Here is a 27,459-nt window from a genome sequence, read left to right as displayed (position 1 = left end):
CTGCCAATCCATGTTGCATCGTGCTGAGATGCGTCTATTAGGCCTAATACCTGGATATGATGAACATAATGTCATACATTATTATAAATTATGCTGACATGCTTCTGTCTTTACTGTGGTAAATAATAAATGCTTTCGTGTGATTCTGGACATCTCTGTTCTTGTTTGATAAGAACAGAGATACTTACTTTTAAAGAGCAGATCAAGGCAAAAGTGTTTTAGCTACTCGGCTCTGTGGTCTTGTAATTCTCTCCAGACCAGCGTGAAACTCCAGGATCTTCTAAACTAGGAGGAGATTAAAAGTGTGGTTGCCATGGTACAGTTGAAGTCGGGAAGTTTACATACACCGTAGCCAAATACATTTAAACTCAGTTTTCACAATTCCTGACATTTAATCCTGGTAAAAATTCCCTGTCTTAGGTCAGTTAGGATCACCACTTTATTTTAAGAATGTGAAATGTCAGAATAATAGTAGAGAATTTTTTTTATTTCAGCTTTTATTTCTTTCATTACATTCCCAGTGGGTCAGAAGTTTACATACACTCAATTAGTATTTGATAGCATTGCCTTTAAATTGTTTAACTTGGGTCAAACGTTTTGGGTAGCCTTCCACAAGCTTCCCACAATAAGTTTCGTGAATTTTGGCCCATTCCTCCTGACAGAGCTGGTGTAACTGAGTCAGGTTTGCTTTTTCAGTTCTGCCCACAAATTTTCTATAGGATTGAGGTCAGGGCTTTGTGATGGCCACTCCAATACCTTGACTGTTGTCCTTAAGCCATTTTGCCACAACTTTGGAAGCATGCATGGGGTCATTGTCCATTTGGAAGACCCATTTGTGACCAAGCTTTAACTTCCTGACTGATGTCTTGAGATGTTGCTTCAATATATCCAGATAATTTTTCTACCTCATGATGCCATCTATTTTGTGAAGTGCACCATTCCCTCCTGCAGCAAAGCACTCCCACAACATGATGCAGCCACCCCCGTGCTTCACGGTTGGGATGGTGTTCTTCGGCTTGTAAGCCTCCCACTTTTTCCTCCAAACATAATGATGGTCATTATTGCCAAACAGTTTTATTTTTGTTTCATCAGACCAGAGGAAATTTTGTCCACATGTGCAGTTGCGAACCGTAGTCTGGCTTTTTTATGGCGGTTTTTGCGCAGTGGCTTCTTCCCTACTGAGCGGCCTTTCAGATTATGTTGATATAGGACTCGTTTTACTGTGGATATAGATACTTTTGTACCTGTTTCCCTCAGCATCTTCACAAGGTCCTTTGCTGTTGTTCTGGGATTCATTTGCACTTTTTGCACCAAAGTACGTTCATCTTTAGGAGACAGAACGCGTCTTCTTCCTGAGCGGAATGACAGCTGCGTGGTCCCATGGTGTTTATACTTGCATACTATTGTTTGTATAGATGAACGTGGTACCTTCAGGCTTTTGAAATTGCTCCCAAGGATGAACCAGACTTGTGGAGGTCTACAATTTTGTTTCTGAGGTCTTGGCTGATTTCTTTAGATTTTCCCATGATGTCAAGCAAAGAGGCACTAAGTTTGAAGGTAGGCCTTGAAATACATCCACAGGTGCACCTCCAATTGACTCAAATTATATCAATTAGTCTATCAGAAGCTTCTAAAGCCATGACATCATTTTCTGGAATTTTCCAAGCTGTTTAAAGGCACAGTCAATTTAGTGTATGTAAACGTCTGACCCACTGGAATTGTGATACAGTGAATTATAAGTTAAATATTCTGTCTGTAAACAGTTGTTGGAAAAATTACTTGTGTCATGCACAAAGTAGATGTCCTAACCAACTTGCCAAAACTATAGTTTGTTGACAAGAAATTTGTGGAGTGGTTGAAAAACGAGTTTTAATGACTCCAACCTAGTGTATGTAAACTTCCGACTTCAACTGTACATATGATAGATAAAAAATTGAAAGAATTCTGTAATTTAAATGTATTTGTGTCTGCGTCAAAACATAGTGTACCAGTCAAAGGTTTGGACACACCTACTCATTCAAGGGTTTTTCTTTATTTTTACAATTGTCTACATTATACAATAATAATGAAGGCATCAAAACTCCGAAATAACACATATGGAATCATGCAGTAAGCAAAAAAGTGTTAAACAATTCAAAATATATTTGAGATTTTTCAAAGTATCCACCCTTTGCCTTGATGACAGCTTTGCGCACTCTTGGCATTCTCTCAACCAGCTTCACCTGGAATGCTTTTCCATCAGTCTTGAAGAAGTTCCCACATATGCTGAGCACTTGTTGGTTGCTTTTCCTTCACTCTGCAGTCCAACTCATCCCAAACCATCTCAATTGGGTTGAGGTCAGGTGATTGTGGAGGCCAGGTCATCTGCTGCAGCAATCCATCACTATCCTCCTTGGTCAAATAGGCCTTACACAGCCTGAAGGTGTTATCCTGTTGAAAAACAAAGGATAGTCCCACTAAGCGCAACCAGATAGTATGGCGTATCGCTGCAGAATGCGGTGGTAGCCATGCTGGTTAAGTGTGCCTTGAATCTAAATAAATCACCAACAGTGTCACCAGCAAGCACCCCCACACCATCAAACCTCTTTCTCCATGCTTCACGGTGGGAACCACACATGTGGAGAACATCCGTTCACCTACTTTGGGTCACACAAAGACACGGTGGTTGGAATCACAAATCTCAAATTTGGACTCATCAGACCAAAGGACAGATTACCACCGGTCTAATGTCCATTGCTCGTGTTTCTTGAACCAAGCAATTCTGTTCTTATTATTGATGTCCTTTAGTAGTGGTTTCTTTGCAGCAATTCGACCATGAAGGCCTGATTAACACACTCTCCTTTGAACAGTTGATGTTGCGATGTGCTGGTGAATGTATCCTCTGTAGCAGAGGTAACTCTGGGTCTTCCTTTCCTGTGGCGGTCGTCATGAGAGCCAGTTTGGTTTTTGATGGTTTTTGCGACTGCACTTGAAGAAACTTTCAGTTCTTGAAATGTTTTACGGATTGACTGACCTTAATGTCTTAAAATAATGAAGGACTGTTTCTCTTTACTTATTTGATCTGTTCTTGACATAATATGGACTTGGTCTTTTACAAAATAGGGTCAAATCTGTATGCCACCCCTCCCTTGTAATAACACAATTGATTGGCTCAAATCAACTTGTAACAAGGCACACCTGTTAATTGAAATGCATTACAAGTGACTATGTCATGAAGCTGGTTGAGAGAATGCCAAGAGTTTGCAAAATTATCATCAAAGAAAAGGGTGGCTACTTTGAAGAATCTCAGATATAAAATGTATTTAGATTTTTTTAACACTTTATTGCTTACCACATGATTCCATATGTGTTATTTCATAGTTTGATGTATTCTTTTGAATAACTTTTGACTGGTACTGTATATACTTTTTATGGTGTGTCTATGTAAGTTCTTACAGTATGTCTGACATTTGTCTCAAATATTGTTCCCCCCTGCTGCTGTCTTGGTTGGACCAGGTCTCTCTGTAAAAATAGCTTTTATTGCAATGAGACTAACCTGGATAAATAAAGGTTAAATAAAATAAAATACAAAATTATATGTGAAACCTGTTGATTGTCCCAAGCTGTGGGTGTAGTCATGAGTGTGAGTGCTGTGATGCTGTGTGCTGTGCATGAGGTGTAAATTAGGCCTCATGCTAAGCTGATAACTTGTCTCTCCCCCCTCCTCCCACCTGCCTCCACTCACCTTTACCCATTTCACTCCGACCCCCTTCCCTCTCCTCCACCCCATCTTGCACTCAATGACCTTCCTGCTTGCCCTCCACCCTACCCTGCCATTTACACATGCGCCCCCCTCATGCTTCCTCCCCCGCACCTATACACTATGATCACTGTCATGCCCTCTTTGACACCCACCCATCCCTATTTATCTCTCTCCTGCCACTTCTCACATCCACCCTCCACCCCGCCTCTGCCCCCTGCATGCCCCATGCCCTCTGTACCACCTCCTGCCGGTGGTCACAGAGGAGGCAGGCAGCTGCATCCAGGATGCCCATCGCTATAACGACAAGGATGTGTGGAAGCCGGAGCCGTGTCGTATCTGTGTGTGTGACAGCGGGTCAGTGCTGTGTGATGAGATCATCTGCGAGGAGATCAGAGAGTGTGCCAACCCCATCATCCAACCTAGAGAGTGCTGCCCCATCTGCCCTGCGGACGCCAGCGCCCCCACTGGTTGTAATTTATTTATTCACACAATCATGAATAAATTACTGTGCCCTTTTAACATGCCAACACTTTTGAATGGGGAACTAAATGGTTGTTAAGGTTTAACAGGTCCTCAGTAGCTTATGTTCATGACTTTGGTGTGCAGACATGAGTCTGGACAGAAGTCAGGACAGATTCTGTGGCTCATAAATTGGTATTAAAGGGATTTATAAGTAGCTAGGTGTGAAATTCCCTATTCAAAAGTGTTACCTTTTTCCCTGCTTGTTTTGGGTTGGAGACAAGACCTGCAACATCCTCTGGGTAATCTCTCTCTATGGACGTTCACTTCATGAGGAGTTTAATCCTACAGTTGTGGCATCTGGTTTCCACTTAAAACAACCAGGGTCAATCCTGAAAACAAGACACTTCTAAGTTTGCTTTAACTAGTGGCGGGTGACTAAGAAGCTATCCTGAGCTGCCAATCACTGTGTCATTTTGTCCAATGGAAGCTTTTTTCCCACCACATCAAAGCGATCCTATTGGGTGAAATAAGACAAATGATTGACAAGACATGATAGTCCCACCCACTTTTGGGGTTCTGAAGTCTCATTTCCATCACAAGTGTCTAAACGTGAACATTTTGACTGCTTTGCCTTCTTCTTCATCACCGGTCACACATTACTCCCATCACGTCTGGATGTGATCTTATTTCCGGTGACATACGCATGTGGGAGTCATTATTGTTCTTCACTTTACCAGACTTGACCCAACCTACACTCTTAGAAAAAAGGGTTATTCGGCTGTCCCCATAGGATAACCCTTTTTGGTTCCAGGTAGAACCCTTTTGGGTTCCATGTAGAACCCTCTTGTGGGAAGGGTTCTACCTGGAACCAAACATGTTCTACCTAGTACCAAAAATGGTTCTACAAAGGTTTCTCCTATGGGGACAGCTGAAGAACCCTTTTAGGTTCTAGATAGCAGATTTTTCTTCTAAGAGTGTAGTCCCAGGCTCAACACACAGCAGATAACATATGCAAAGAGAAGAGAGGCAAACATATGATAATACAGAGTGCCAATGTATTATTACTATCAATATTCAAAGATACAGTATATTCACTTTGAACATCGAATAGTCATACTTGCTTTCCGAACAACACAAATAAACCAAAGCTGCTTTCACATTTCACATTTGAATCATTGTTCATGTTTTATGAATGAACAATGCATACATATTCCCGAGACGTAATATTTTCATGGATTTTGAAAAATGCGTCTTTAAAAAAACAAAAACGATTTTCATGCGTCATGTTTTACTCTGTTAAGTACACTAAACTTTAACTTTTGAGGAGATACACATTTTGGTTCTAACAATCCATCCTCAATCTGTCATAATAACCATGTAATGTGCCATTTCATAGCATGATATGCTCCTCGCTAAAGCCATTTATTCAATGAACTCGGTTGTTAGCTCCAAAATATGCTATATTGACAAATGTTTTTTACGCACAGAGGATTTGATACAAACATCTGTCCCACCCCCATGCTTTGCTTGCTTTTGGCACCATCCCCTCAACATGGAACTACAGCTAACACTCAAACCCACTCTGGATGTGTTGTCAGGGCCTTGGAGTACAGTCTTTGGTTTCCATTGGTTTCCACAGGTGTTCCTGTTAATCTGGAGTGTTCAAACTCTGGAGGTTTGGCCCCCACACAGCTATCAGCAGTCTCAAGTTCACCCTGTTTAATGTTGTTTTCTCTCTCTCTTCCTCATCCACCTCATATGCAACATCAGAGGCGGTGTTTGGTGCTAAGGTGAGACCATGGGAAACGATGATATGATATGCCACCGTGAAAGCTGTTATGAACGAATAACAATAACTTGGCAAAATACAATAATATTTTCTGTTGGATAAACTATGTGTCATTTAGACAATGCTTATCAGACTATCATCCACATGATCATCTAAACACTCTGTATAACCATCCACACACTCAGGCTACAAAATACTTAAGACTTACATGATGCGAATATTATGTGTCTTTATACTGATAAAGTCTTCATTAGGACCCCGGACTTTCATTAGGACCCCGGACTTTCATTAGGACCACGGACTTTCATTAGGACCACGGACTTTCATTAGGACCACAGACTTTCATTAGGACCACGGACTTTCATTAGGACCACGGACTTTCATTAGGACCACGGACTTTCATTAGGACCACGGACTTTCATTAGGACCACGGACTTTCATTAGGACCACGGACTTTCATTAGGACCACAGACTTTCAATAGGACCACAGACTTAAGACCAGACACTTTCATTAAGACCACTGACCACCATTAAAATCACTGACCACCATTAAAACCACTGACTTTCATTTTTTCCTATTAGGGCCAGAAAGGGGCACCAGGCGAGATTGCAGATGTAAGTATGCACACTCAGATTTACTGTATAGTCAAATAATTGTGCTAGTATTCAGGGGACACAGGGGGTTTATTATCTCATGTACTAATTTCTTCTCCGTCTTATTCAAGCGTACAGTAAATCATGAGCTGCTGTAGGCAAAGGCATGCACTACAGCTCACGCTCACTCAGAAAGAGATCAGAAGACTTGTTTGTCCATCAAATCAGAGTGATAGAGGGATTTTTGGTCAATGAAGGCACTGACACTCCTTTCTAGGTAGCTACGCATGCCATTGTCAAGCATTAGTCAACAAGAGACTATGGCACGTCTACTTAGAATGATAACACTATAGCACTATAGCAGTAGTTATCCAAGTCAGTTTGAAGTCATTATCAGGGTTGACTCTCTGGAGTGTAACGGACTCCTAATTTGGCCATTTTTGTTCTTCTTCTTTTGGGGAATCATATGATTCCAAGAGAGCCAAGGCCTCCAGATGATAAGTGATTAGCTACCATGCTTTGAACCTGGTGGTTTTAGACAGATTTTTGTTGTTGCTGTGAAAACATGGAAGGAAGCCGACATTCCTAGGATATAATGGACCGAAACCAATCGTCTTACATCCATTTAGTAACTTTTTTTTATTCATTGGTATGCAAGGCTTCTTGGGAAATGAACAAACCCTGACAAGCGGAAGATGTTTTTTCAGCTAAAATAAATTGTCAATAGACTTCCTGCTATTTCAGGAAGGTCCTTTCCCAGCATCTTAGCAATTCAAATCAGTGCAACCCGAAACCTTATCAAAGACATCAGGGCTCTGAAAAGACTACTTTCACCCCACTAAGTATTGAGAACTGAACAGGCTCTCTTTCTGTTCTGTTGTCCAGGTTGTAGGACCGAATGGACCAGCAGGCCCTATGGTAAACATATTCTCAAATATTTACTTGCTATTTTTGTTTTAGGAATAATGTACTCTGTTTGTCAAGCATCTTGCTCATCCTAATATGTTTGTTTGTGCAGGGCCCCTCGGGCGAGCAGGGACCACGTGGAGAAGCTGGCGCTAAGGGTGATAAGGTAAGACAGTAAATCCCAGTCACCTTTGTGCAGGTAGGTTGTGCTTAGGAATCTGTCTGTGGTATGGACTGAAATAAGGGCTAACCATTCCACATCTCCAATTGCTGCCTAGTTTATCATGTATGAGACTTTGAATTTAGATCCCCGATAGTAAGATATACAGAGATATACTACCTTATTGTGGAAAATCCAATATATTCCAATTTATAAATAGTGCAATAAGATTGTATCGAAGTAGTGGCATGCTCCGTAAAGCACCTCAATACGTTCTCTGCAGTTCTTCTACCACTGGCCAGGCTAGTTACGCAGCAAGTTGAAAGGTTCATTGATGCGTTCCAGTTGATTGATTGGTTAATTGCTTGATTGTTTGGGTGATGGACTGATTTGTGGATTGGTTGGTTGATTGATTAATGGATTGGTTGCTTGATTGATTCATGGATTCATTGATTGATTGATTGATTGCAAACAGAATTACATTCAGTCTCCTAAGGCAGACAACACCATCAAAGTCATGTAACAATATCGATCACTCACTTTTCCCAATGAAAGCTGATAACACTGAACATGTTTATGTATTGAACCCGTTTTTGAACCCGTTTGTTCCCTCTCTCTTTTCCCTAGGGAAATGTTGGCCCCAGAGGCAGAGATGGTGAGCCTGGAACCCCCGGGAACCCCGGAACCCCTGGCCCTCCTGGACCCAACGGAACCCCAGGTCTTGGCGGGGTAAGTGGTAGAAAAGAGTGGAGAGGACAGGAGAGTAGATGAGAGAGGATGTCACTACCACACATAATCTCGGTTTATGTCTTTGTGAGGCAGAGAAGCACTCCCTGTTGATGCACTAGCAGTACAGTCAGTGTGTGTGTGTGTGTGTGTGTGTGTGTGTGTGTGTGTGTGTGTGTGTGTGTGTGTGTGTGTGTGTGTGTGTGTGTGTGTGTGTGTGTGTGTGTGTGTGTGTGTGTGTGTGTGTGTGTATTCGCACGCACACACACACGTGTGTGAAAGAGACATAAGCCTATTTGTTAATCTATGTGTTAGTTAGTAGAATAGAGAGAAGAATGGACGACACATTGGTAAGCTACTGTACCACAGTCAATATCACCAATGTGATCCCTTCTGACAACCGCTAAGTAAATGTGTCGCCATATGTTTTGTTTCCTCAGACCCCTGGTGAGGTCATATATCCTGTATAGCAGAAATACAGGCTGTGAAAGCTTTGGTGGACACCAGGGGGCAGTGCATCTACTGTAGATACCATCAACTCACGAACAATGTCTCTTTACGCGTCTTGTGTTTCTGCAGAACTTCGCTGCGCAGATGGCTGGTGGATTCGATGAGAAAGCTGGAGGCGCACAGATGGGAGTGATGCAAGGACCTATGGTTAGAGGACAAGAGATGTTACTGTAACGTTACATGAACTTAACAGAATCCAGAGGGGTTAAAAAGACTCAAATGAATTATTGAAACAAATAAAACCTAAAGAGATATATGGTATATTGTAAATGTAGGTCGGTAGTAGCATGTTGTGTTACAGACTTGAAGACAGGATTGACGTCAGACTGCAATCTTGTGCTGGAAAATAACCACTGAATGGAACATACTGTAGTACAGATTGTGCTGGCATACCAAATCGATAGCTAATGCTGTCCTGTTGGTATGAAATATGAGATATACTATAACGACAGTCGGTAACAAAGACATAGAAAGGATCATGAAACATATTTTATTTATATTATCTATGGACTATGAATTGACGTATCTATGGATACGCCCTGCAGCATTTGGAAGCATATGAACCCTCTCCCAATTCCCAAATAAGAGTCAACCTACAGTCTATTATGCTACCGGACGACTCACTGAAATACACTGTATTTATTTATTTTCCTTATTTTTTCTCAAAAGACCAGATAACCATGGCCTAAAACCTTTCTACACCACAATTCTAACTGATTATTGCACAACATCAGAAGACCCACAGGCCATGTTATTTGAATTACAATGGGACATCTGACAATTCAAGTGTTTTTTTCCCCCCCTAAGACATAACTAAATAGCAAATACCCCAATAGTCTTTGAGCTATGAATTGCTATCAATATTATGCATTTCCTCTCATTATCTCTCTCCCTCTTCCTCTGCAGGGCCCTATGGGTCCCCGTGGTTCACCTGGCCCTTCTGGAGCCCCTGTAAGTATACACCACCTTCATAACTGTGGGCTGGACACCTCTCGAAGCCCTAGTAATAATCACAACAGAAGGAGAATGTGGATAGTGCTTGACTCTTTGACCTTCTGTATAGGATGGATAAACGAGATACATTGATGGTCTACCTGTATCCTAATATACTATGTTGATCCATAATGTGGACACCCTACGCCTATAGAAATATGCAGACTATTAAGATGTCTTTGACTTGATGTCCCTTCTAATCAATTCCAGGGCCCACAAGGTTTCCAAGGTAACCCCGGAGAGACTGGAGAGCCAGGCCCTGCTGTGAGTATCCATAACTATCCCAGGGTGCACCATACATCTCTGTGCCATAACGCCAATATAGAAATATAATACGTCGATTTTGGCAGCAGCACCAGAGCATTCTAGTATTAGCTATCTAGGGAGCCGTATTCGATTGAGGGCTATCTGATTGCGTACTAACCACATGAAGTATAGAGAAATGAGTGTTTATTGTGAAAGTGTCTCATAAACCCACTCAACCCAGTTCGACCTCTAACCCCCGACCCCTAGAAGTGGTAGGAATGTCTATCCATGTGAGGATCACATGGAGCTCCGTCCCCCTCAGAGCTCAAGTGAAAATCACCAACATCATTACCCGTCATTAAAATCAAACCACTAGCAACAGGAAAATGCCCCCTTCCTCTACCTGCTGTGAATGTCAGATATAAATAGAAAGGAATAGACAGGGTACCTTTTTTAACATGACTGCCTGCGACATAACATTTTCATTAGAGTTGGCAGTGAGAATTCAAAGACTAGGTGAAAGGCCCTGAAATCATGAAGTGAATGCGAAATTGCATTGATTTATTTTTTGTTTACTGAGGGGAGGTAGCTTCTTGCACTAGTCTGTACTAAGTCACAGCAATTCGGCCTACACATCAATGACAACAAGCTCTCTGCCCTTATGACAGGGTGCACTGGGACCCCAAGGACCCCCTGGACCTTCTGGCAAACCAGGAAGTGATGTAAGTATTGCCATCTTCAGCAACAAAAACAGAACCATGCCAGGCTTGAACCAGATCCACGGCTCGGCCCTGAGCTCTGTTGTCAAAGCCATGCTCAAGTAGAGCGCGAGCTCTGTCAGATGTCGAGCTCTGAACATGCTTTGTTACTTCAATTTCCTCATATGTAAATAGAGAGCATTTTCCTATGGAAAACAAAGCTCTTGCCACCTGCCCAGACTATCATTATCTTATTGACTTAGTCAGGCCAGACTTCAGTGCCCCTCATTCCATCATGAAGAGCGGACCTTGTTTCTTCCCCCACTGTTTAAAAAACACAAGCATGATCCTCTTTGACACAACACCACCGAAGCGGTCCACAAAGCACTTACCTGCCATTTCTAACTTATAATACAATTGTTTCATTGAATGTCCCTTTAGAAAATCCTAAACTCCTAGCCATTTACATTCCCACACTGAACTCCCCACCCACCCACCCACCCACACACTCACACACACCCCCCACCCCACCCCAGACGGCATTTCGAATCTAAAATGTAAAACGTTAAGACATTTGCTATTCAGTTGATAAACTCCTGATTTTAATCATATCTTCAATCTTCAAATGTCTCCCTTTCTTTCTTGCTAGGGTGAGGCTGGCAAACCTGGAAAGGCTGGTGAACGTGGACCTGCAGGACCTCAGGTAAACACTGAAAGATTAGACTATAGTAGAAAAAAATACAGAAATCTATGTCCACAACATCAGAGCACAATGCCATGGATAAAAGTTCTCTAATGTACTACAGACTAAGTTTTCTATCATCAATTGCCTTTATTACATCTTACTATATACTGATCAATTCAATGTTCAATATCTTAAGATAGGAGTTCCTTTTACAGATGAATTCCACACAGAATCCTTTAGTATCCAACTTCCTCATTTATCTCTTTATTTCAGGGAGCTCGTGGATTCCCCGGAACTCCTGGTCTTCCCGGAATCAAAGGACACAGAGTGGGTGCTTCATCGTGTTTCATTTAACAATCACAACTCCATCCGCATGGATATGATGATGTTACACGTCCAGCATGATTAGCAACACCATATATTAGCTAACTAGTGTTCATTAATCAGTCTAATGGGGCTGATGTAGGACTAATAAGTCCTGATGAAGTGGCTCACTGCTGTCTGTCCGTCCGTGTGTGTAGGGTCATCCTGGTCTTGATGGATCTAAGGGAGAGGGTGGTGCTGCTGGAGCCAAGGTAAGACTTCTGCCTAGATCTTCTATTCATCAAATTTTTTAGTTTCTATTTCTGTGTCTATTTGTCTGACTATCTGACGGACTGTCTGAGAAGCAGTCTGATTGGCTAACTGACTGACTGTCTCCTCTCTATAGGGTGAGGGTGGCGCTCCCGGAGAGAATGGCGCCCCTGGACCAATGGTAAGAGAGCGTTACACCTGTGCATTACCCAAAATATTATGAGTATAATGCTTTTATTCGCCAACTGTAACTTTTACCTGAATGTTACCAAGCTGAGTGTTCATCACTTGTCTCCTGTAGGGACCACGTGGTCTGCCTGGCGAGAGAGGCCGTCCCGGACCTTCTGGCTCTGCTGTGAGTAACAACACAGACATTTACCTTCAACACTCTTTGATTTAACCATATACTCCTGAATAATACAAGCTAGTAATACACCAAAGCTAAGTATAGCCCTGAATAATATGCCATATAGTTTCGTTCATTTATGTCCCCAATCCCAATCAATCCTAACCAGACCCAATCAAACTCTGTCCACTTGCCTACCAGACAATCCCAGCCTAGTTTGGGACGTTCTCTTTGGTTAACGTTGCCACCCGATAAAGATCTTCTCAATCTGGCTGTGTAGCAAAATCAATTACAGTCAAAATTACAATTATGATAAGCCTGCCTAATGGTGGTCTCGTGAAGCCGACCTTAGGCGTTTTAAGACGGAATATTAAAACACAATGGTGTAAATGGGTTCATCCATAAACACCTCACAGTACCTACCGTCATCATAATGTCTCCCGTGTCTGCTCTCTCCCCAGGGTGCCCGTGGTAATGATGGCTTGCCTGGCCCTGCTGGTCCTCCTGTACGTATGAGCTCCTCCTATTGGTTCCTCACTGTTTCACAGACATATAGCTTTTATTATTGTAGTACAAGATACCGTAACGCAGAAATCAATAGTACACTTCACTACTTACAGCACAATCACAATTGTGCATATTTTCTAAATACCTTCAAATGGATTTGGACCGCTTTGTCTGTTTCTCCCAGTCCATGTTGTATTTGTGCGATGATAACATAACCAGGAGTTTGTGAGTTTGTGAACTCTGACCTTTGAACTGGGATTCCTACAGGGGCCTGTCGGACCTGCTGGAGCACCTGGTTTCCCTGGATCTCCTGGTTCCAAGGTTTGTACTATTTACAATTACAGAATGTACAATTTTGATATTCTTCATGTCCTTCTGCCGTGCATCCTGTCAGCCATGAACCAAATCGAAGCCTATTGGTGTGATCAAGGATGGGTCTGTTCAATTCCCACCAATCTTGGCGGTCAGACACTTCATTTCACTAGACCACGGGTGATAAACTCTGACGAGATGATCAATAATGATAAGCTGCAACGAGGTGAGATTCTCACAGTCACTAGACTTCAAGGACTCCGAAGTGTCACGTTGAACCGTTACTGTATGTCAGTCTATCACAGGGAGACAATGAGCTCTAATCGCCATACCACTTGACTTCGTCACCGAGGGCAGTTTGAAGAACAGTTACACGGAGAAGCAACGTCAGTCCTAATGGTCCTCTGTATCGCTTCCATCCTACAGGGAGAAGCTGGCCCCACCGGTGCCCGTGGAACTGAAGGCGCACAGGGACCCCGCGGAGAGGCTGGCACACCCGGATCTCCCGGTCCCGCTGGCGCCTCTGTACGTAACACCCAGGCTCTGTGTGATACAGTCCGAAGTGCATTATCTCATACTGATTATCTCTCATAATTAAACTGATGCATTGTTTTCTTATCTTCACTCTCTTCCTTTAGGGCAACCCTGGTACTGATGGTATCCCCGGAGCTAAAGGATCTGCTGTAAGTATACTCTTACACTATATGGGTTTAGAATGTACCCTCTACACTCTTTATATACTCAGCATGAAATAAACAGTGCTCTTGGACACCATTATCGGTCTACCACTCAGTCAGTAACGCTCAGTTGTGTTCTCTCTCTCGCCCTCTGTAGGGCGCTTCTGGTATTGCTGGTGCTCCTGGTTTCCCAGGACCCCGTGGCCCCCCCGGACCTCAGGGAGCAACAGGACCTCTTGGGCCCAAGGGCCAGTCGGTAGGTCCCCCATGTTCCCCCCAGAACATGGACACCCTAATATTATGTTGGTGGTGCTTATTGGTTTTACTGGGGGAAACACATGTTCTGGGAGTCATGTCATTCCTATTTCAACTGTTCTGAGTGATTTCTAGAACGATGACTTTGCCCCTGTGTTTGTTACAGGGAGACCCCGGTATTCCTGGTTTCAAAGGAGAGGCTGGACCCAAGGGAGAGCTTGTGAGTTCTGTTTTGATGGGTCATTTAATATCTTCACTACACATGGATATTTTCAGTCAGCTGAGTTGGAAGTTTGGGATTAATCCGGCATCTTCTTGCTCACCCCCTGTAGGGCCCTATTGGTCCCCAAGGCGGCCCTGGCCCCGCTGGCGAGGAGGGCAAAAGAGGAGCAAGAGGAGAGCCGGGTGCTGCTGGACCACTGGGACCTCCTGGCGAGAGAGTAAGGATCTGAACCATCACAGATCTCGCGGCAGTTTGTTCTGTTTTTGTTCTGTTTTTGTTCTGTGTCATTGGGTCACATCAGTTCTTCCCACGTCCGATTCCTCATCACGGAAATGTCCTCTCTGTCCTTGTTTCTAGGGAGCTCCCGGTAACCGTGGTTTCCCGGGTCAGGATGGTCTTGCTGGTGCTAAGGTGGGTCTTACAACGCAGATTTGACACTTTTACAGTTCTCAAAGCCACATCTCACCTGATAGACAGGAACAGACAGGAGTAGTTCCAAAATCACTATAGCAACTAGTTCTACTAAATGAGTCCCTAACTGTAAGAAGACTCCAATACCTGCTACAATTAATACAATTAGCTAGTCACAGTTCATAAACAATGTTGTTTAAACGTGAGTGATGAAAGCAAACAATACTAATCTCTCTTTCTCTCCCGTCTTCCTCCTCAGGGAGCCCCTGGTGACCGTGGTGTTCCCGGCGTGGGTGGGCCTAAGGGAGGCACTGGTGACCCCGGCCGCGCAGGAGAGCCTGGTCTTCCCGGAGCCAGAGTGAGTAGTAGTACCTCCGGTGTCCTCCACCACCGCCGCCGCCACCACAACCAGCCAAAATAGTAATCGATACGAGCTGGGGCTCATCGTGGCTTTAAATCGGTGTGTCCATCTATATGTATATTGTTGACACTGTCATTGTGTGTGATGCTCACAGGGTCTCACTGGTCGCCCTGGAGATGCTGGTCCTCAAGGCAAAGTTGGTCCTGGTGTAAGTATGCCTCGTTAACCGCCTAGCACCGTCTAGTATTCCACTCTTACAAACGATTGACCAAGATTTGGTGCAGTATCACAGAGTTGTACTTTCCAAACCCATGAGATGTACAAGACCTCACTGGAGATCCGATGTACTAGATCTGACCTGCTCTTCTCTCCTCTGTGTGTGGCACTGTAGGGTGCTGCTGGGGAGGACGGTCGCCCCGGCCCACCTGGTCCTCAGGGAGCACGTGGCCAGCCTGGTGTGATGGGATTCCCCGGACCAAAGGGAGCCAATGTAAGTGTCACGGGGGTTTCCAGTAAAGTTGTGATACCCAGAGGGAAGAAATTGCCAGTAGATTTGCCTCCAGCTCTAGATGCAGAGTATCTGACAGCGGAGACACATACAGTACAGGAAGTGTATGGAAACGTCCCCATTAAGTCCCGCTGCACTTGTCTTTTCTTCTTCCCTGTGACTGACCAGTGTGTTTTTTTCTTCAACAGGGTGAGCCTGGCAAGGCAGGAGAGAAGGGTCTCGTGGGTCGTCAAGGTCTGATAGTAAGTTGATCAACTTTTCAGATGAACTTCCTGTCACCCTTGGTCTTAGCAAAGTTGAGTTCACCTCTGTGCAATTTGGGTATTTTCAGCCCCACAAAATTGAAAGGAATGAGAACCGGATATCGATCGCCATCCCTTTGCAGCGGTGGTTCACGATGAACTGATAAATGTTTCTCTCTCTGAACAGGGTCTGTCTGGTAAAGATGGTGAGACTGGCGCTGCTGGACCCAACGGCCCTGCTGTAAGTGTTCAACCTCTGACAGATGTTGCAAAAGACAATATACAGCAGACAGTTCTTAAGGAGTGAAACTGCACCCCATAGTAATATAATCTCTTTCTGTGATGCACATATAACAGAATACGTGTAGCCATGGTATTTGTAAAAGCTAGCGTCTCCCTTTGAGCACTTGAGGATGCAATGGCATTCCCAAACTTCCACACAGCTCCACAGAGTGCTGTTGCTGTGTTGATCACCTGTGTTGATCACCTGTGTTGATCACCTGTGTTTGCTCGCATCTTAGGGACCTGCTGGAGAGAGAGGAGAGCAGGGAGCTGCTGGGCCATCTGGCTTCCAGGTGAGTTTACCTTACTTTTCTGGAATGGCTAGAACAGTAATGATTCTATTCCGAACAACTTGATGTCTATTTTTGATGATGTCATAGGAAGCCACTGATTGTCCTGTTGTTGTTGTGCAGGGTCTGCCTGGACCTGCTGGCTCCCCGGGAGAGGGAGGCAAGCCTGGTGATGCGGTGAGTGTCCACTGTCACAGCAACACACCAGGTCGCCTGTCCAGGTCCCTTATTGATTGATTGATTGAACACATTAGGAACATCTAACCCTGTTACTCACATCACATTTGTCATCACACACCTCAGGCCTGTATCCTGATCATGTAATTCTAGCAAACACAAGAACTTGCTGTATTCTCAAGATATCATTTATCTACTGTAAAAGTATGCAGCTATAATGTCTCTCTCCTCTCTCTGTAGGGTGTTCCTGGAGAGGCTGGTGCTGCTGGCGCTACGGGACCCAGAGTGAGTTTTCACTTCTACAATAAGTCTGATTTAGATGTTTTTTTCACTTACTGTCATAATCATGTAGTTAGCCACCACCATCTACTTGTCACCACCATCTACTTCCTGTTTCTGCCTCTCACTTCCTGTCTCTCTGTTCCCTGATAGGGCGAGCGTGGTTTCCCTGGTGAGAGGGGCGGTGCAGGATCTCAGGGTCTGCAGGGACCTCGTGGACTTCCCGGAACTCCCGGAACCGATGGACCCAAGGTTAGGAGCCCCTCCCCTCAGCCAACCTCGTCTTCAATAAGAGTTTCCGTTGCTATTGGATACAAAGTCCTGAGCTCCTATAGTCGGGCAATCACAGTGCCTCTACTGAAGAGAGAAACATCAGAAGCAGTGTGATCGGCCATCTTCTAACTCCACTTTCCTCCGCTCTGACAGGGAGCCATTGGGCCAACTGGTGGTGCTGGATCTCAGGGACCCCCCGGCCTGCAGGGTATGCCAGGAGAGAGAGGAGCTGGTGGTATCCTCGGAGCCAAAGGTGACAGAGTGAGTAACAACTGCCAAAAATATCAAATCATTGTCGTAGAAAATCCGACGGCGGATTGCAAGGTTATATCACGATACATGTCATGGTTTTCTGTGTTTTGCAGGGTGACAACGGCGAGAAAGGACCTGAGGGCGCTCCTGGAAAGGACGGTTCCAGAGTGAGTACCGCAGAAGCAGAGAAAATAGCCACACTCTTCTGTAGGCAACTCTGATCCAAAGGCCCAAATGGAAATACAACGATCCAATGACCAAGTGAGGTTGATAATAACTCCAGCTCTCTCCTTTCCATCTGTCTTCTCTCCTCCCACTCAGGGCTTGTCTGGTCCCATTGGTCCTCCTGGCCCAGCTGGTCCCAACGGCGTGAAGGTATGAATTACCATACTGATCAAACAGACCTGTTATTATGTGTACGGTCTAATATTCATTTGACAGATGGTTGTAAGGTAGCAATGTTGGTAAACGTGTGTACTGTATGGGCTTCTCACTCTTCTCTCTCCTTCCCTCTCAGGGTGAGGGCGGACCTTCTGGCCCAACTGGTGCTGCTGGTGCCCGTGGTGCTCCTGTAAGTTGGGTCTCTCCGCCTCCAGTGTCATATCGTCCGTTTTTAGATGTGTATTGAATCAGCCACGTTGTCGACATGCTCAGGTTTGAGATGTACAACGTGCAAACTCACTCCCCTCCAGTACAGAGAGCAGGAAGAAACGAGAGAGGAAGCAGACCCTGTCATGAGCTCTACAGATCCAAATATAAGATCACTTGGTCAAAGTCACCAGATATTTTGACGTCAACATATTGTTCATTTTGATTCCAAGACCACTCACTTCCCAAGTTGCCCCGGCAACAGTTATAAATAATAAAGTAAATTCAAAGTACACTAAATCCAAGTACACTAAATCCCTCAGAATGTATTTCATTCCAAAAGGTTGGTTCTCTGATGAGTACAGCCTCCTCCACTTTCATTCACTGCACCTGCAGCATGACGGACAGGGCCACATCCACCTGCAGTTAGAAAATTTTTCTCTGCGGTACCTGTTTTGAGTCCGTCTCTCTCTTCCGGTAGGGTGACCGTGGTGAGGGTGGTCCTCCTGGGCCTGCTGGCTTCGCTGGGCCTCCTGTGAGTAGAACCACAGCAATCACATAAGTTTCAATGAAAACATTCATATAATCCATAGAAAATGTTGGATATTTCTTGACCTGTATCTTTCATCCACCAAACTCCAGGGTGCAGATGGTCAGCCTGGAGCCAAGGGAGAGTTTGGCGAGGCTGGACAGAAGGGAGATGGTGGTGCCCCTGGACCTCAGGGACCCTCTGGGGCCCCTGGGCCTGTGGTAGGTACCCCAAAAACCTGTATGTCCCTGAGACAGATGTCTTATGACCCAAGACATTACCATTCGGAGAAAAGGAAATGGAGACTATTTGAGAACACAGTTGACTCACTTCTTGTTTCATTGTTCTTGTTTCTTTGTCTAATTGTGTTTATTGTTGCTTTTTGTTCCAGGGTCCCACTGGCGTTTCTGGATCTAAAGGAACCCGCGGTGCCCAGGGTGCCGCTGTAAGTCAACAGTTCCAATGACAAGAGATTATTACCCAATAGTAAGTGAAAATATCACATGCTATGTTCTGTAATTGAAATATTGTCTTGTCCCTTTCTTGTTGGTAGGGTGCTACTGGTTTCCCTGGTGCTGCTGGAAGAGTTGGTTCTCCCGGTCCCAACGTGAGTATCACATCCTCACAACTATTCCATAGACAACAGAAAGTCTCCTTTTCATTCAGATGACCTGTGTACATGTGTGCGATTGAAAAAAAGGCTGCATCTCTCTGTTTCCCTCTCTCAGGGTAACCCTGGTGCTGCTGGCCCCGCTGGTCCTGCTGGTAAAGACGGTCCTAAGGGAGTTCGCGGTGACGCTGGCACCCCAGGAAGACAGGGAGACGCTGGGCTGCGTGGAGTTGCTGGAGCCCCTGGCGAGAAGGGAGATGCTGGAGAAGATGGTCCCCCTGTGAGTCTTCCCCATCCACTCTTACATTAGCTAAATTATATCTCACAGAGATAATGTCACCCAGCCTCTTAAAGTAACGGTCCAGTGTTTCCAGATTTCTAAGATTTCTATGAAATCTGACATTTAATTAATTACAATGAGTGAAATACTTATCCTTCCAAACATTTTTAATAAGTATGTTAAAAAGAAGCTTTTCTTGGAATGGTGTGGGCGTATACCGGTCATAAAAAATATTCATGCGAGTAGACCACTGATTGGCCAGCTCAGCCAATGAGGCATTCTCTACGAGGAAATAGCAAGCATTTTTTTTAAATGGTCTGTTTACGATACAAGTTTGAGGCGGGGTTTTGCAAGTGTACCTTGTAGGCTTAATAACACCAACTCAGCCACCTTGATAGTCTATCACTTCATTTCAAATGTGTCTGGATTTTCTGGAACTGGAGTTATGAACTCGAATGAGCTGGAGTTGTAAAGTCAATGTAGTAAACTTTGACCTAATTGTCTCCTCCATTTCTAGGGTCCTGATGGTCCTTCAGGTCCCCACGGTCTGGCTGGGTCTCGTGGTATTGTTGGTCTGCCTGGGCAGCGTGGAGAGAGAGGCTTCCCTGGACTTCCTGGACCTTCTGTGAGTATCTCACCCCTGATAGTACTACCACGCTTGAATTAGGCTATGATTAGTGAGTAAAAAATTGTCACGGTATTTTCTGAATCATGAAGAGAGCTGAACTTTGAAAGCCAGGTCTGTGTTATAGAGCCATTGCCCTTACTGGTCCGGTTGTAAGTTAAAGTCTCTTTATAAGCTGAAAATATGAATGACAATTGGCCTGAGAACCTTTCAAGTCCAGGCTCATATAACTCCCACTACTCATGCACCATTGAGCGGTAACTAAACAACATATTTACCCTAATATCATATATGGGATGCCTGGAGGGATTGCCTGTGTAATATCATGGAGTCCTGATATCCACATACATTCAATATGACAGATCTATACCCAGACTTCTTTCTCCTTAAAACGGTCACAAAGAAGTCGATCACTCAGTGACCAATTGGCTGTAACTGAGATGCATTATGAAGAACTAAATGTCCTTCACACTACTTCATATTGAGGTTTTGATGCTTTTCTTACCACCTAGGGGCTTTTAGACAGTTGCTGATGTCCTACTTACCATGCGGATCAATATTGAAGTCCATTGACTAGTCACATGTTACATCGTTGCAGTTATAGACATTAGATATAATTGGACTGTGGTGACATCTGACACTTACTCCTTGATGGTGAGTCTGACGTCCATGTTCTGTGTGTCCCAGGGAGAGCCCGGTAAGCAGGGAGCTACTGGTGCTGGTGGTGACCGTGGACCACCTGGCCCTGTGGGACCCCCTGGACTGTCTGGACCCGCAGGAGAGCCCGGAAGAGAGGTCAGAACTAAACCACAACAGCAAAGGCCACAACAACGACAACAAATATAGGCCACTGTAGCTGCACACAGCAATAACAGAGGTATAGGCCATAGCTGCACTATAGTGCCACCTGCTGGCCAATATAATTACGCCTCTGGATTGAGCCACTGCAAGAACCATAGCAACGACAGCAGCAGCATAAACAACAACATTAACATAAATATCAATAATCACCACACAACAACAGCAACCTCCAAAAACAAGAAACTCCCTCCCCCACACAGTCACAATAACCACAAAGCAGAATTGTAAACAATGACCACAGCACTAACAACAACAACCACAACCAACAACGACACCAGCCACAGACGACATGAGCACAACTCCCATAGCCAATCACAACCATCTGTATTTCTACAGCACCATTAACCCATGGATCCCAAACATTGTGTTGCTCTGGCAACTTCTTCATGACTGGAAGCAATACATTTCAATTCATGATAAAATCGCTTGTCTCTACCTTACAGGGCAACGCTGGATCTGATGGACCCCCAGGTAGAGATGGATCCACTGGGGTCAAGGTGAGACACCTGCATTATACACCAATCAATCCAATTGATGGATAAGATATCATATGCGCTTTGATGGCCTTATATCCTATGATCTTCTCTCCACCTGTAGGGTGAGCGTGGTAACACTGGTCCTGCTGGTGCTCCTGGTGCCCCAGGCGCTCCCGGTGCCCCCGGCCCTGTCGGCCCCCTGGGCAAGCAGGGAGACAGAGGAGAGGGAGTGAGTACCCATAGGAAACTAGACGCAATATGAATGAGATACGTGTTGGTGTTTTGTCATTCATACTAGTTTGGTTGCTGTTAGCCTGTCTAATGGAAGAACCTCACTCTTGTTTTTAGGGTGCTCAAGGACCTGCCGGACCCGCTGGACCAGCTGGCGCTAGAGGAATGGCCGTGAGTTTCAACATCCCTCATTGTGAAACACACACACCATTCTCTAATAAACTATACCTACTGTAGCTGCACCTGCTTTGGCACACCATTCTTTTTGCTGAGTTGATTGACACTCTCTGCCTCTTTAAATCAGGGACCCCAAGGACCCCGTGGAGACAAGGGAGAGGCTGGCGAGACAGGAGAGAGGGGACAGAAGGGACACCGCGGCTTCACTGGTCTGCAGGGTCTTCCCGGACCTCCCGTAAGTCACCCAAGTCCTCTGGCCACACTGGACCTTTAGCCATTATACTTCTCCATCTTTATAGAACTGTATCCATGAAACTTCTGCATGTGGAATAAGTTCTGCTCCCTGACTTCCAGTCGTCTTTGTCTAAACTAACAGGGCTCCGCTGGAGACCAGGGAGCTGCTGGACCTGCCGGACCTAGTGGCGCTAAAGTGAGTCCAGACGAGAGAGAAGGACAGAACACTTCTCTAATCCCTCCAGACTTACGATAAGACAAATGGACTACTCCTATACAGTAGTTATCCCTTGATATGATATTGAGGGTCAAACGCTATTTTTTTTTATAATCCTCCAACACCGTGATAAGATAGAGGATGAGAATGGCCACTGTGTTTTAATTAGTCTGTCCTATGATAACAGGGAAGGCTAATGCTTTTGTGATTACCACATGTTGTGGTAGAGAGGAAGACAAGACAGGAGAGGCTACTACTTTAAAAAAATTAACCCATAAAGATGAATTACATGATAAAGAAGAGGAAAGAGATGTGAATAATTATCACCCATAGATACACTATATATACAAAAGTATGTGGACACCCCTTCAAATGAGTGGATTTGGCTATCTCAGCCACACCCGTTGATGACAGTTGTATAAAATTGAGCACACAGTCATCCAATCTCCATAGACAAACATTGCCATTACAATGGTCTCACTGAAGAGCTCAGTGATTTCAACGTAGCACCGTTATAGGATGCCACCCTTCCAACAAGTCAGTTAATTAAATGTCTGCCCTGCTAGAGCTGCCCCAGTCAACTGTCAGTGCTGTGATTGTGAAGTGGAAAATTCTAGGAGCAACAACGGCTCAGCCGTGAAGTGGTAGGCCACACAAGCTCACAGAACGGGACCGCCGAGTGCTGAAGCGCGTAGCACGTAATAATCGTCTGTTTCTCGGTTGCAACACTCACTACCGAGTTCCAAACGTTTGTCGAGAGCTTCATGAAATGGGTTTCCATGGCCGAGCAGCCTTTCCTGTTCCAGGAATGACAATGCCCCCGTGCACAAAGCGAGGTCCATACAGAAATGGTTAGTCAAGATCGGTGTGGAAGAACTTGACTGGCCTGCACAGAGCCCTGACGTCATCTCCATATAACACCTTTGGGATGAATTTAAACGGAAACTGCGAACCAGGCCTAAGGGATAAACATCAGTGCCCCTTCTCACTGTGGCACTTGTGGCTAAATGGAAGCAAATCCCCACAGCAATGTTCTAACATCCAGAGCAAAGTCTTCCCAGAAGAGTGGAGGCTGTTATAGCAGCAAAGGGAGGACCAAGTCCATATTAATGCCCATGATTTTGGAATGAGATGTTTGGTCATCTAGTGTAGCTGCTAGGTTTGTAATGTCCGATAAGCAGGTTGTTTTTGAATTAAAGAGTGTACACTGTAGGACAATTGAACATGAACAATGTTACATCCGGTAAAAGTTTCAAACTTACTGTGAATCCAGCCACTCTACAAAGAGACTCCCATTCATACATCCACGTCTGTGAGCTGTGACTGACCCCACTCTATCTATCTCCTCAGGGACCCCCTGGCCCAGTCGGTCCCACTGGTAAGGATGGATCTAACGGTACCCCTGGACCCCTCGGACCCTCTGGGCCTCGTGGTCGTTCTGGAGAGACTGGTCCTGCTGTAAGTAACGCTTGGAAACCTTTATAGCATATAGCAGCAAATATGTTAGTCTTCATGTTGTCCCACCTTGTAAAAATCATCTCCTCTTCTCCTTCAGGGTCCCCCTGGTAACCCCGGACCCCCTGGTCCTCCTGGTTCTCCCGGCCCTGGCATCGACATGTCTGCCTTCGCTGGCCTGTCTCAGCCTGAGAAGTCTCCGGATCCCATGAGGTACATGAGGGCTGATGAGGCGTCCAGCTCCCTGAGGCAGCACGACGTGGAGGTGGACTCCACACTCAAGTCCCTCAACTACCAGATCGAGAACCTGCGCAGCCCCGACGGTAGCCAGAAAAACCCTGCCCGCACCTGCAGAGACATCAAACTGTCCCACCCCGAGTGGAAGAGCGGTGAGTGGGGGAATGGTTAGAGGAGAGGGAGAAGAGAGAGTGCATGGAAAGGAAAGGACACAGATGTGTATAACATGATCAGGTTTGAACCGTTTGTCCTCTCCCCCTCCCGTTCGCCAGGTGACTACTGGGTGGATCCTAACCTTGGCAGCACAGCTGACGCCATCAAGGTCTTCTGCAACATGGAGACTGGCGAGACCTGCGTGTACCCCAGCATAGCCAAAGTACCGCACAAGAACTGGTGGACAAGCAAGAGCAAGGACCGCAAACACGTCTGGTTCGGAGAGACCATGAATGGAGGATTCCACGTGAGTCTCTACATGAATAAGCATTTCACTGGCACGTTTGAGTGAAATATGGCTACTGCTTTTGTAGGGTAACTTAGTTTCAAGGGTTACCCTGATCATCAAGTAAAGCACTTCCTCTCAGTTTCCTTTCATGAATTACAGACTGAACATATATTTCGGCCTTGCAGATAAGTTTATAGACATCACATAAAATCCTACCACCCATAAACCTGTGTGTGACCTCCATGTTTGTTGCTGCCGCCTTCCTTGCCCCGTGTCGCATTTAACCCTAAGATCTTCCTCTCTGGCTCCCTCTACAGTTCAGCTACGCTGAGGACGGTACCAACGCCGCCAGTATCCAGCTGACCTTCTTGAGGCTGCTGTCCACGGAAGCGTCTCAGAACCTCACCTACCACTGCAAGGACAGCGTGGCTTACATGGACGCGTCCACGGGCAACCTGAAGAAGGCTCTGCTGCTCCAGGGCTCCAACGACGTGGAGATCAGAGCTGAGGGCAACAGCCGCTTCACCTACAGTGTGGTGGAGGACGGCTGCAAGGTGAGGGGAATAGGCACTGTCAAGTAGGGACAGGGAAAAGATGAACATAGTGAAGTAGGACCTATTGGGGAAGGCACAGTCCAGTTACACAGTAAAAAAAAAAAAATCTGTCATTGTAGCCTATGGGAATGTACAGTGTTTCAACACATATCCGTTGTCGTCCCACAGAAACACACAGGCCAGTGGGGCAAGACTGTCTTCGAGTACAAAACACAGAAGACCTCCCGTCTGCCCATCGTGGACATTGCTCCCATGGACATCGGAGGAGCAGACCAGGAGTTCGGTGTGGACGTGGGCGCAGTCTGCTTCTTGTAAAGTGGGATAAAGAAGACGACAAAAAACTAAAACACGAAAGAAATAACTATGAAACAATACACGCTCCAAAAAAAAAAGAAAGACCGGAACTTAAAAAATTATAATTGATATTTTCTCTTACAAAGAAGTGCTCTCCAAGTTGTACACCCTGGATGTTAGCGCTGAAGGACACCAGCAATATCCGTACGTAAATCCAGCATTCCCCAGTCGTGTTGCCTGTGGCCCACAGTTGGTGGGAATGAGTTTGAGCCAGAAGGAAAAGGGACCAAGCCAAGGGACGAGTGATGGAGAAGCAGAAACATGACTCGATGTCACTTATTTATTGTCTAAACTTTAAAGGGGCATAGATGAGGTACAGTGGGACTGGGGGGCTTCACCATAAGAACAACACAAGCTCCTCTCACTACAGAACACCTAGAACCTCCCACTCCCCCTCCCTCTCCAACCTAGCTACAAATACACCATTTTGAATCAATGTAGACCCAAAAATATTTTCAGTAATTATAAGGTGCTCAAACTGTTTTTTTACCATCAAGACCAGGAGCTCAACTTTTACTGTGTATTAAAAATACTTGGTTCTATTGTTGTAAAAATCTGTGTTTATAAACAACCAGATGATTTTATATATATTTCCACATTATGTGTGTACATGTGTCTATATGCACACTAACACTTTTTGGAAAGTGAGGTTACATTTGGGATATGTCTTTCATTGTCCTTTACCCCTTGATTGCCCATTAGAGGAAAATGTCTTACTCAATTGACAAACAACCCAAAAAAATCAAATAAAATTTGGGAAATTAAATCAGTTTCGTTTTGTTGTAGTCATCCTGATTGTTTAAAGCTACCTCACGCTGAAAAACAAAGTGAAAACGTTGACTTTAAATCTTGAGCTGACCAAAATGAGCTTTCGGGTAGAACTGGTGCTATCTGGGCTTTGGGTGCTGTCTTCAGAAGGTGCTATGAGTTCTAGAATTCAGTCTCTGCCATTGTTCCCCCAAACCCCCACTAGCCTCACACCACACACACACCCCACCTTGGAGGACAGGTGCAGTCAATCAAGGCAGGGAACCAAGTGGCTCTGGATATTCTCCTATGGAGTCTACGCCCCACAAATAGAATCACGGGACTCCAAGGAGAGCTACCCAAAACGACCAGGGTGGCTTGTCTCTTTCTGTGTGTGTGAGGGTGTGTCAATTTCTTTTGTTGTTATTAATTTTATGATGATCATGATCATTTTTTTGTTTGTTTTTATTTTGTTACACTTTTAATTGATGTAAATTGGAAATAAAAAGGAAAAACCAAGTAACAATGAAGTTGATTTTTAATTGCGTTTCTTTTGAGTAAGTACGGAAATGGCATGGGAGTTGAATAGCTTTTTTTTGCTAACTGAACCCAAGGTCTGTATACTTTAAAGTTTTTGTTGTAGTTATATTTCTTGGGAGTTCAGTTAACTTTTTTTTTATGTTTGTGAGTGCATGGTATGTGTGTGAGTATGCGAGACTGTGTGTGAGTGTGTGTTATAGCTATGAGAAAATCTCATTACACAGGAATGAAAGTACTGTCTGTAATCATTCACCGGTTTCAGGGTTGTGCCGGGCATGGTTGGCTTCTGTTTGTTTGAATTAATAAGCATAAATAAAGAAAATGTGCTGAATGGAATTGTGAAGTATTTGGTTTGTTAACAGTAATGTCTTACTGATGCATCAACACGTTCACATAGGTGTTTGCCGTTGTGTGCTTTCTCCACAATACCTTTCCATATCTTTCTGCTGAGCAAGAAAAATTAGACTGAAGACTAAACAGTGACATATTCTTATTTAATGGGAAATTATTCTTATTACAAACCTACATTGAAAATCAAAAATATCATCTATGTTGACCTACATCTTTGAGTTATTGACCGAAAGCAAAGCTATACCATTAATGCCAGATTTATTTAATTGTTTTAATATTGAAAAATTATTGCCAAGATAAACATAGATTAAGAGAATATACAGTAGACTTAATTACCTTAGACAGGGATCCTCAAATAGATTCAGGATGATTTTTTTCTTGAGCGAAGTCAGGGGGCCAGAACATTATTATGAATCATTTGTAGACTGCAAATTGACCGCAAGAACCCCAAACAGATGTAGTATGACAAGAA

General features: G+C 44.6%; 1 protein-coding gene across 2 annotated transcripts in view; it reads left to right on the top strand.

Annotated features, from left to right (window-relative positions):
* LOC129830353 (collagen alpha-1(II) chain-like) overlaps positions 1 to 26,967 on the top strand; it is a 29,706-nt gene extending 2,739 nt beyond the window's left edge. Inside the window, exons 2-54 of one of the 2 annotated variants that reach the window (XM_055892870.1) lie at positions 4,003 to 4,209; positions 5,975 to 5,994; positions 6,576 to 6,608; positions 7,473 to 7,505; positions 7,606 to 7,659; positions 8,281 to 8,382; positions 8,959 to 9,036; positions 9,796 to 9,840; positions 10,093 to 10,146; positions 10,797 to 10,850; positions 11,476 to 11,529; positions 11,785 to 11,838; positions 12,033 to 12,086; positions 12,221 to 12,265; positions 12,386 to 12,439; positions 12,892 to 12,936; positions 13,205 to 13,258; positions 13,676 to 13,774; positions 13,888 to 13,932; positions 14,084 to 14,182; positions 14,348 to 14,401; positions 14,514 to 14,621; positions 14,762 to 14,815; positions 15,075 to 15,173; positions 15,331 to 15,384; positions 15,568 to 15,666; positions 15,873 to 15,926; positions 16,114 to 16,167; positions 16,448 to 16,501; positions 16,622 to 16,675; positions 16,916 to 16,960; positions 17,108 to 17,206; positions 17,381 to 17,488; positions 17,593 to 17,646; positions 17,801 to 17,854; positions 17,997 to 18,050; positions 18,549 to 18,602; positions 18,710 to 18,817; positions 18,988 to 19,041; positions 19,150 to 19,203; positions 19,325 to 19,486; positions 20,004 to 20,111; positions 20,799 to 20,906; positions 21,416 to 21,469; positions 21,570 to 21,677; positions 21,797 to 21,850; positions 21,984 to 22,091; positions 22,233 to 22,286; positions 23,658 to 23,765; positions 23,863 to 24,151; positions 24,272 to 24,459; positions 24,759 to 24,995; positions 25,164 to 26,967. In XM_055892870.1, coding sequence (XP_055748845.1) covers positions 4,003 to 4,209; positions 5,975 to 5,994; positions 6,576 to 6,608; positions 7,473 to 7,505; positions 7,606 to 7,659; positions 8,281 to 8,382; positions 8,959 to 9,036; positions 9,796 to 9,840; positions 10,093 to 10,146; positions 10,797 to 10,850; positions 11,476 to 11,529; positions 11,785 to 11,838; positions 12,033 to 12,086; positions 12,221 to 12,265; positions 12,386 to 12,439; positions 12,892 to 12,936; positions 13,205 to 13,258; positions 13,676 to 13,774; positions 13,888 to 13,932; positions 14,084 to 14,182; positions 14,348 to 14,401; positions 14,514 to 14,621; positions 14,762 to 14,815; positions 15,075 to 15,173; positions 15,331 to 15,384; positions 15,568 to 15,666; positions 15,873 to 15,926; positions 16,114 to 16,167; positions 16,448 to 16,501; positions 16,622 to 16,675; positions 16,916 to 16,960; positions 17,108 to 17,206; positions 17,381 to 17,488; positions 17,593 to 17,646; positions 17,801 to 17,854; positions 17,997 to 18,050; positions 18,549 to 18,602; positions 18,710 to 18,817; positions 18,988 to 19,041; positions 19,150 to 19,203; positions 19,325 to 19,486; positions 20,004 to 20,111; positions 20,799 to 20,906; positions 21,416 to 21,469; positions 21,570 to 21,677; positions 21,797 to 21,850; positions 21,984 to 22,091; positions 22,233 to 22,286; positions 23,658 to 23,765; positions 23,863 to 24,151; positions 24,272 to 24,459; positions 24,759 to 24,995; positions 25,164 to 25,310 — 4,376 coding nt within the window. In that variant the 3' untranslated portion in view covers positions 25,311 to 26,967. The remainder of the gene's footprint in view (positions 1 to 4,002; positions 4,210 to 5,974; positions 5,995 to 6,575; positions 6,609 to 7,472; positions 7,506 to 7,605; positions 7,660 to 8,280; positions 8,383 to 8,958; positions 9,037 to 9,795; positions 9,841 to 10,092; positions 10,147 to 10,796; positions 10,851 to 11,475; positions 11,530 to 11,784; positions 11,839 to 12,032; positions 12,087 to 12,220; positions 12,266 to 12,385; positions 12,440 to 12,891; positions 12,937 to 13,204; positions 13,259 to 13,675; positions 13,775 to 13,887; positions 13,933 to 14,083; positions 14,183 to 14,347; positions 14,402 to 14,513; positions 14,622 to 14,761; positions 14,816 to 15,074; positions 15,174 to 15,330; positions 15,385 to 15,567; positions 15,667 to 15,872; positions 15,927 to 16,113; positions 16,168 to 16,447; positions 16,502 to 16,621; positions 16,676 to 16,915; positions 16,961 to 17,107; positions 17,207 to 17,380; positions 17,489 to 17,592; positions 17,647 to 17,800; positions 17,855 to 17,996; positions 18,051 to 18,548; positions 18,603 to 18,709; positions 18,818 to 18,987; positions 19,042 to 19,149; positions 19,204 to 19,324; positions 19,487 to 20,003; positions 20,112 to 20,798; positions 20,907 to 21,415; positions 21,470 to 21,569; positions 21,678 to 21,796; positions 21,851 to 21,983; positions 22,092 to 22,232; positions 22,287 to 23,657; positions 23,766 to 23,862; positions 24,152 to 24,271; positions 24,460 to 24,758; positions 24,996 to 25,163) is intronic. The other variant, XM_055892871.1, reaches the window with a different exon arrangement.
* The last annotated feature ends 492 nt before the right edge of the window (positions 26,968 to 27,459 follow it).

Source organism: Salvelinus fontinalis, chromosome 31 (assembly GCF_029448725.1).
Source record: "Salvelinus fontinalis isolate EN_2023a chromosome 31, ASM2944872v1, whole genome shotgun sequence".
NCBI lineage: Eukaryota > Metazoa > Chordata > Actinopteri > Salmoniformes > Salmonidae > Salvelinus > Salvelinus fontinalis.
The sequence above is the reverse complement of the archived record's forward strand: the minus strand, read 5'-3'. Positions and strand labels throughout refer to the sequence as shown.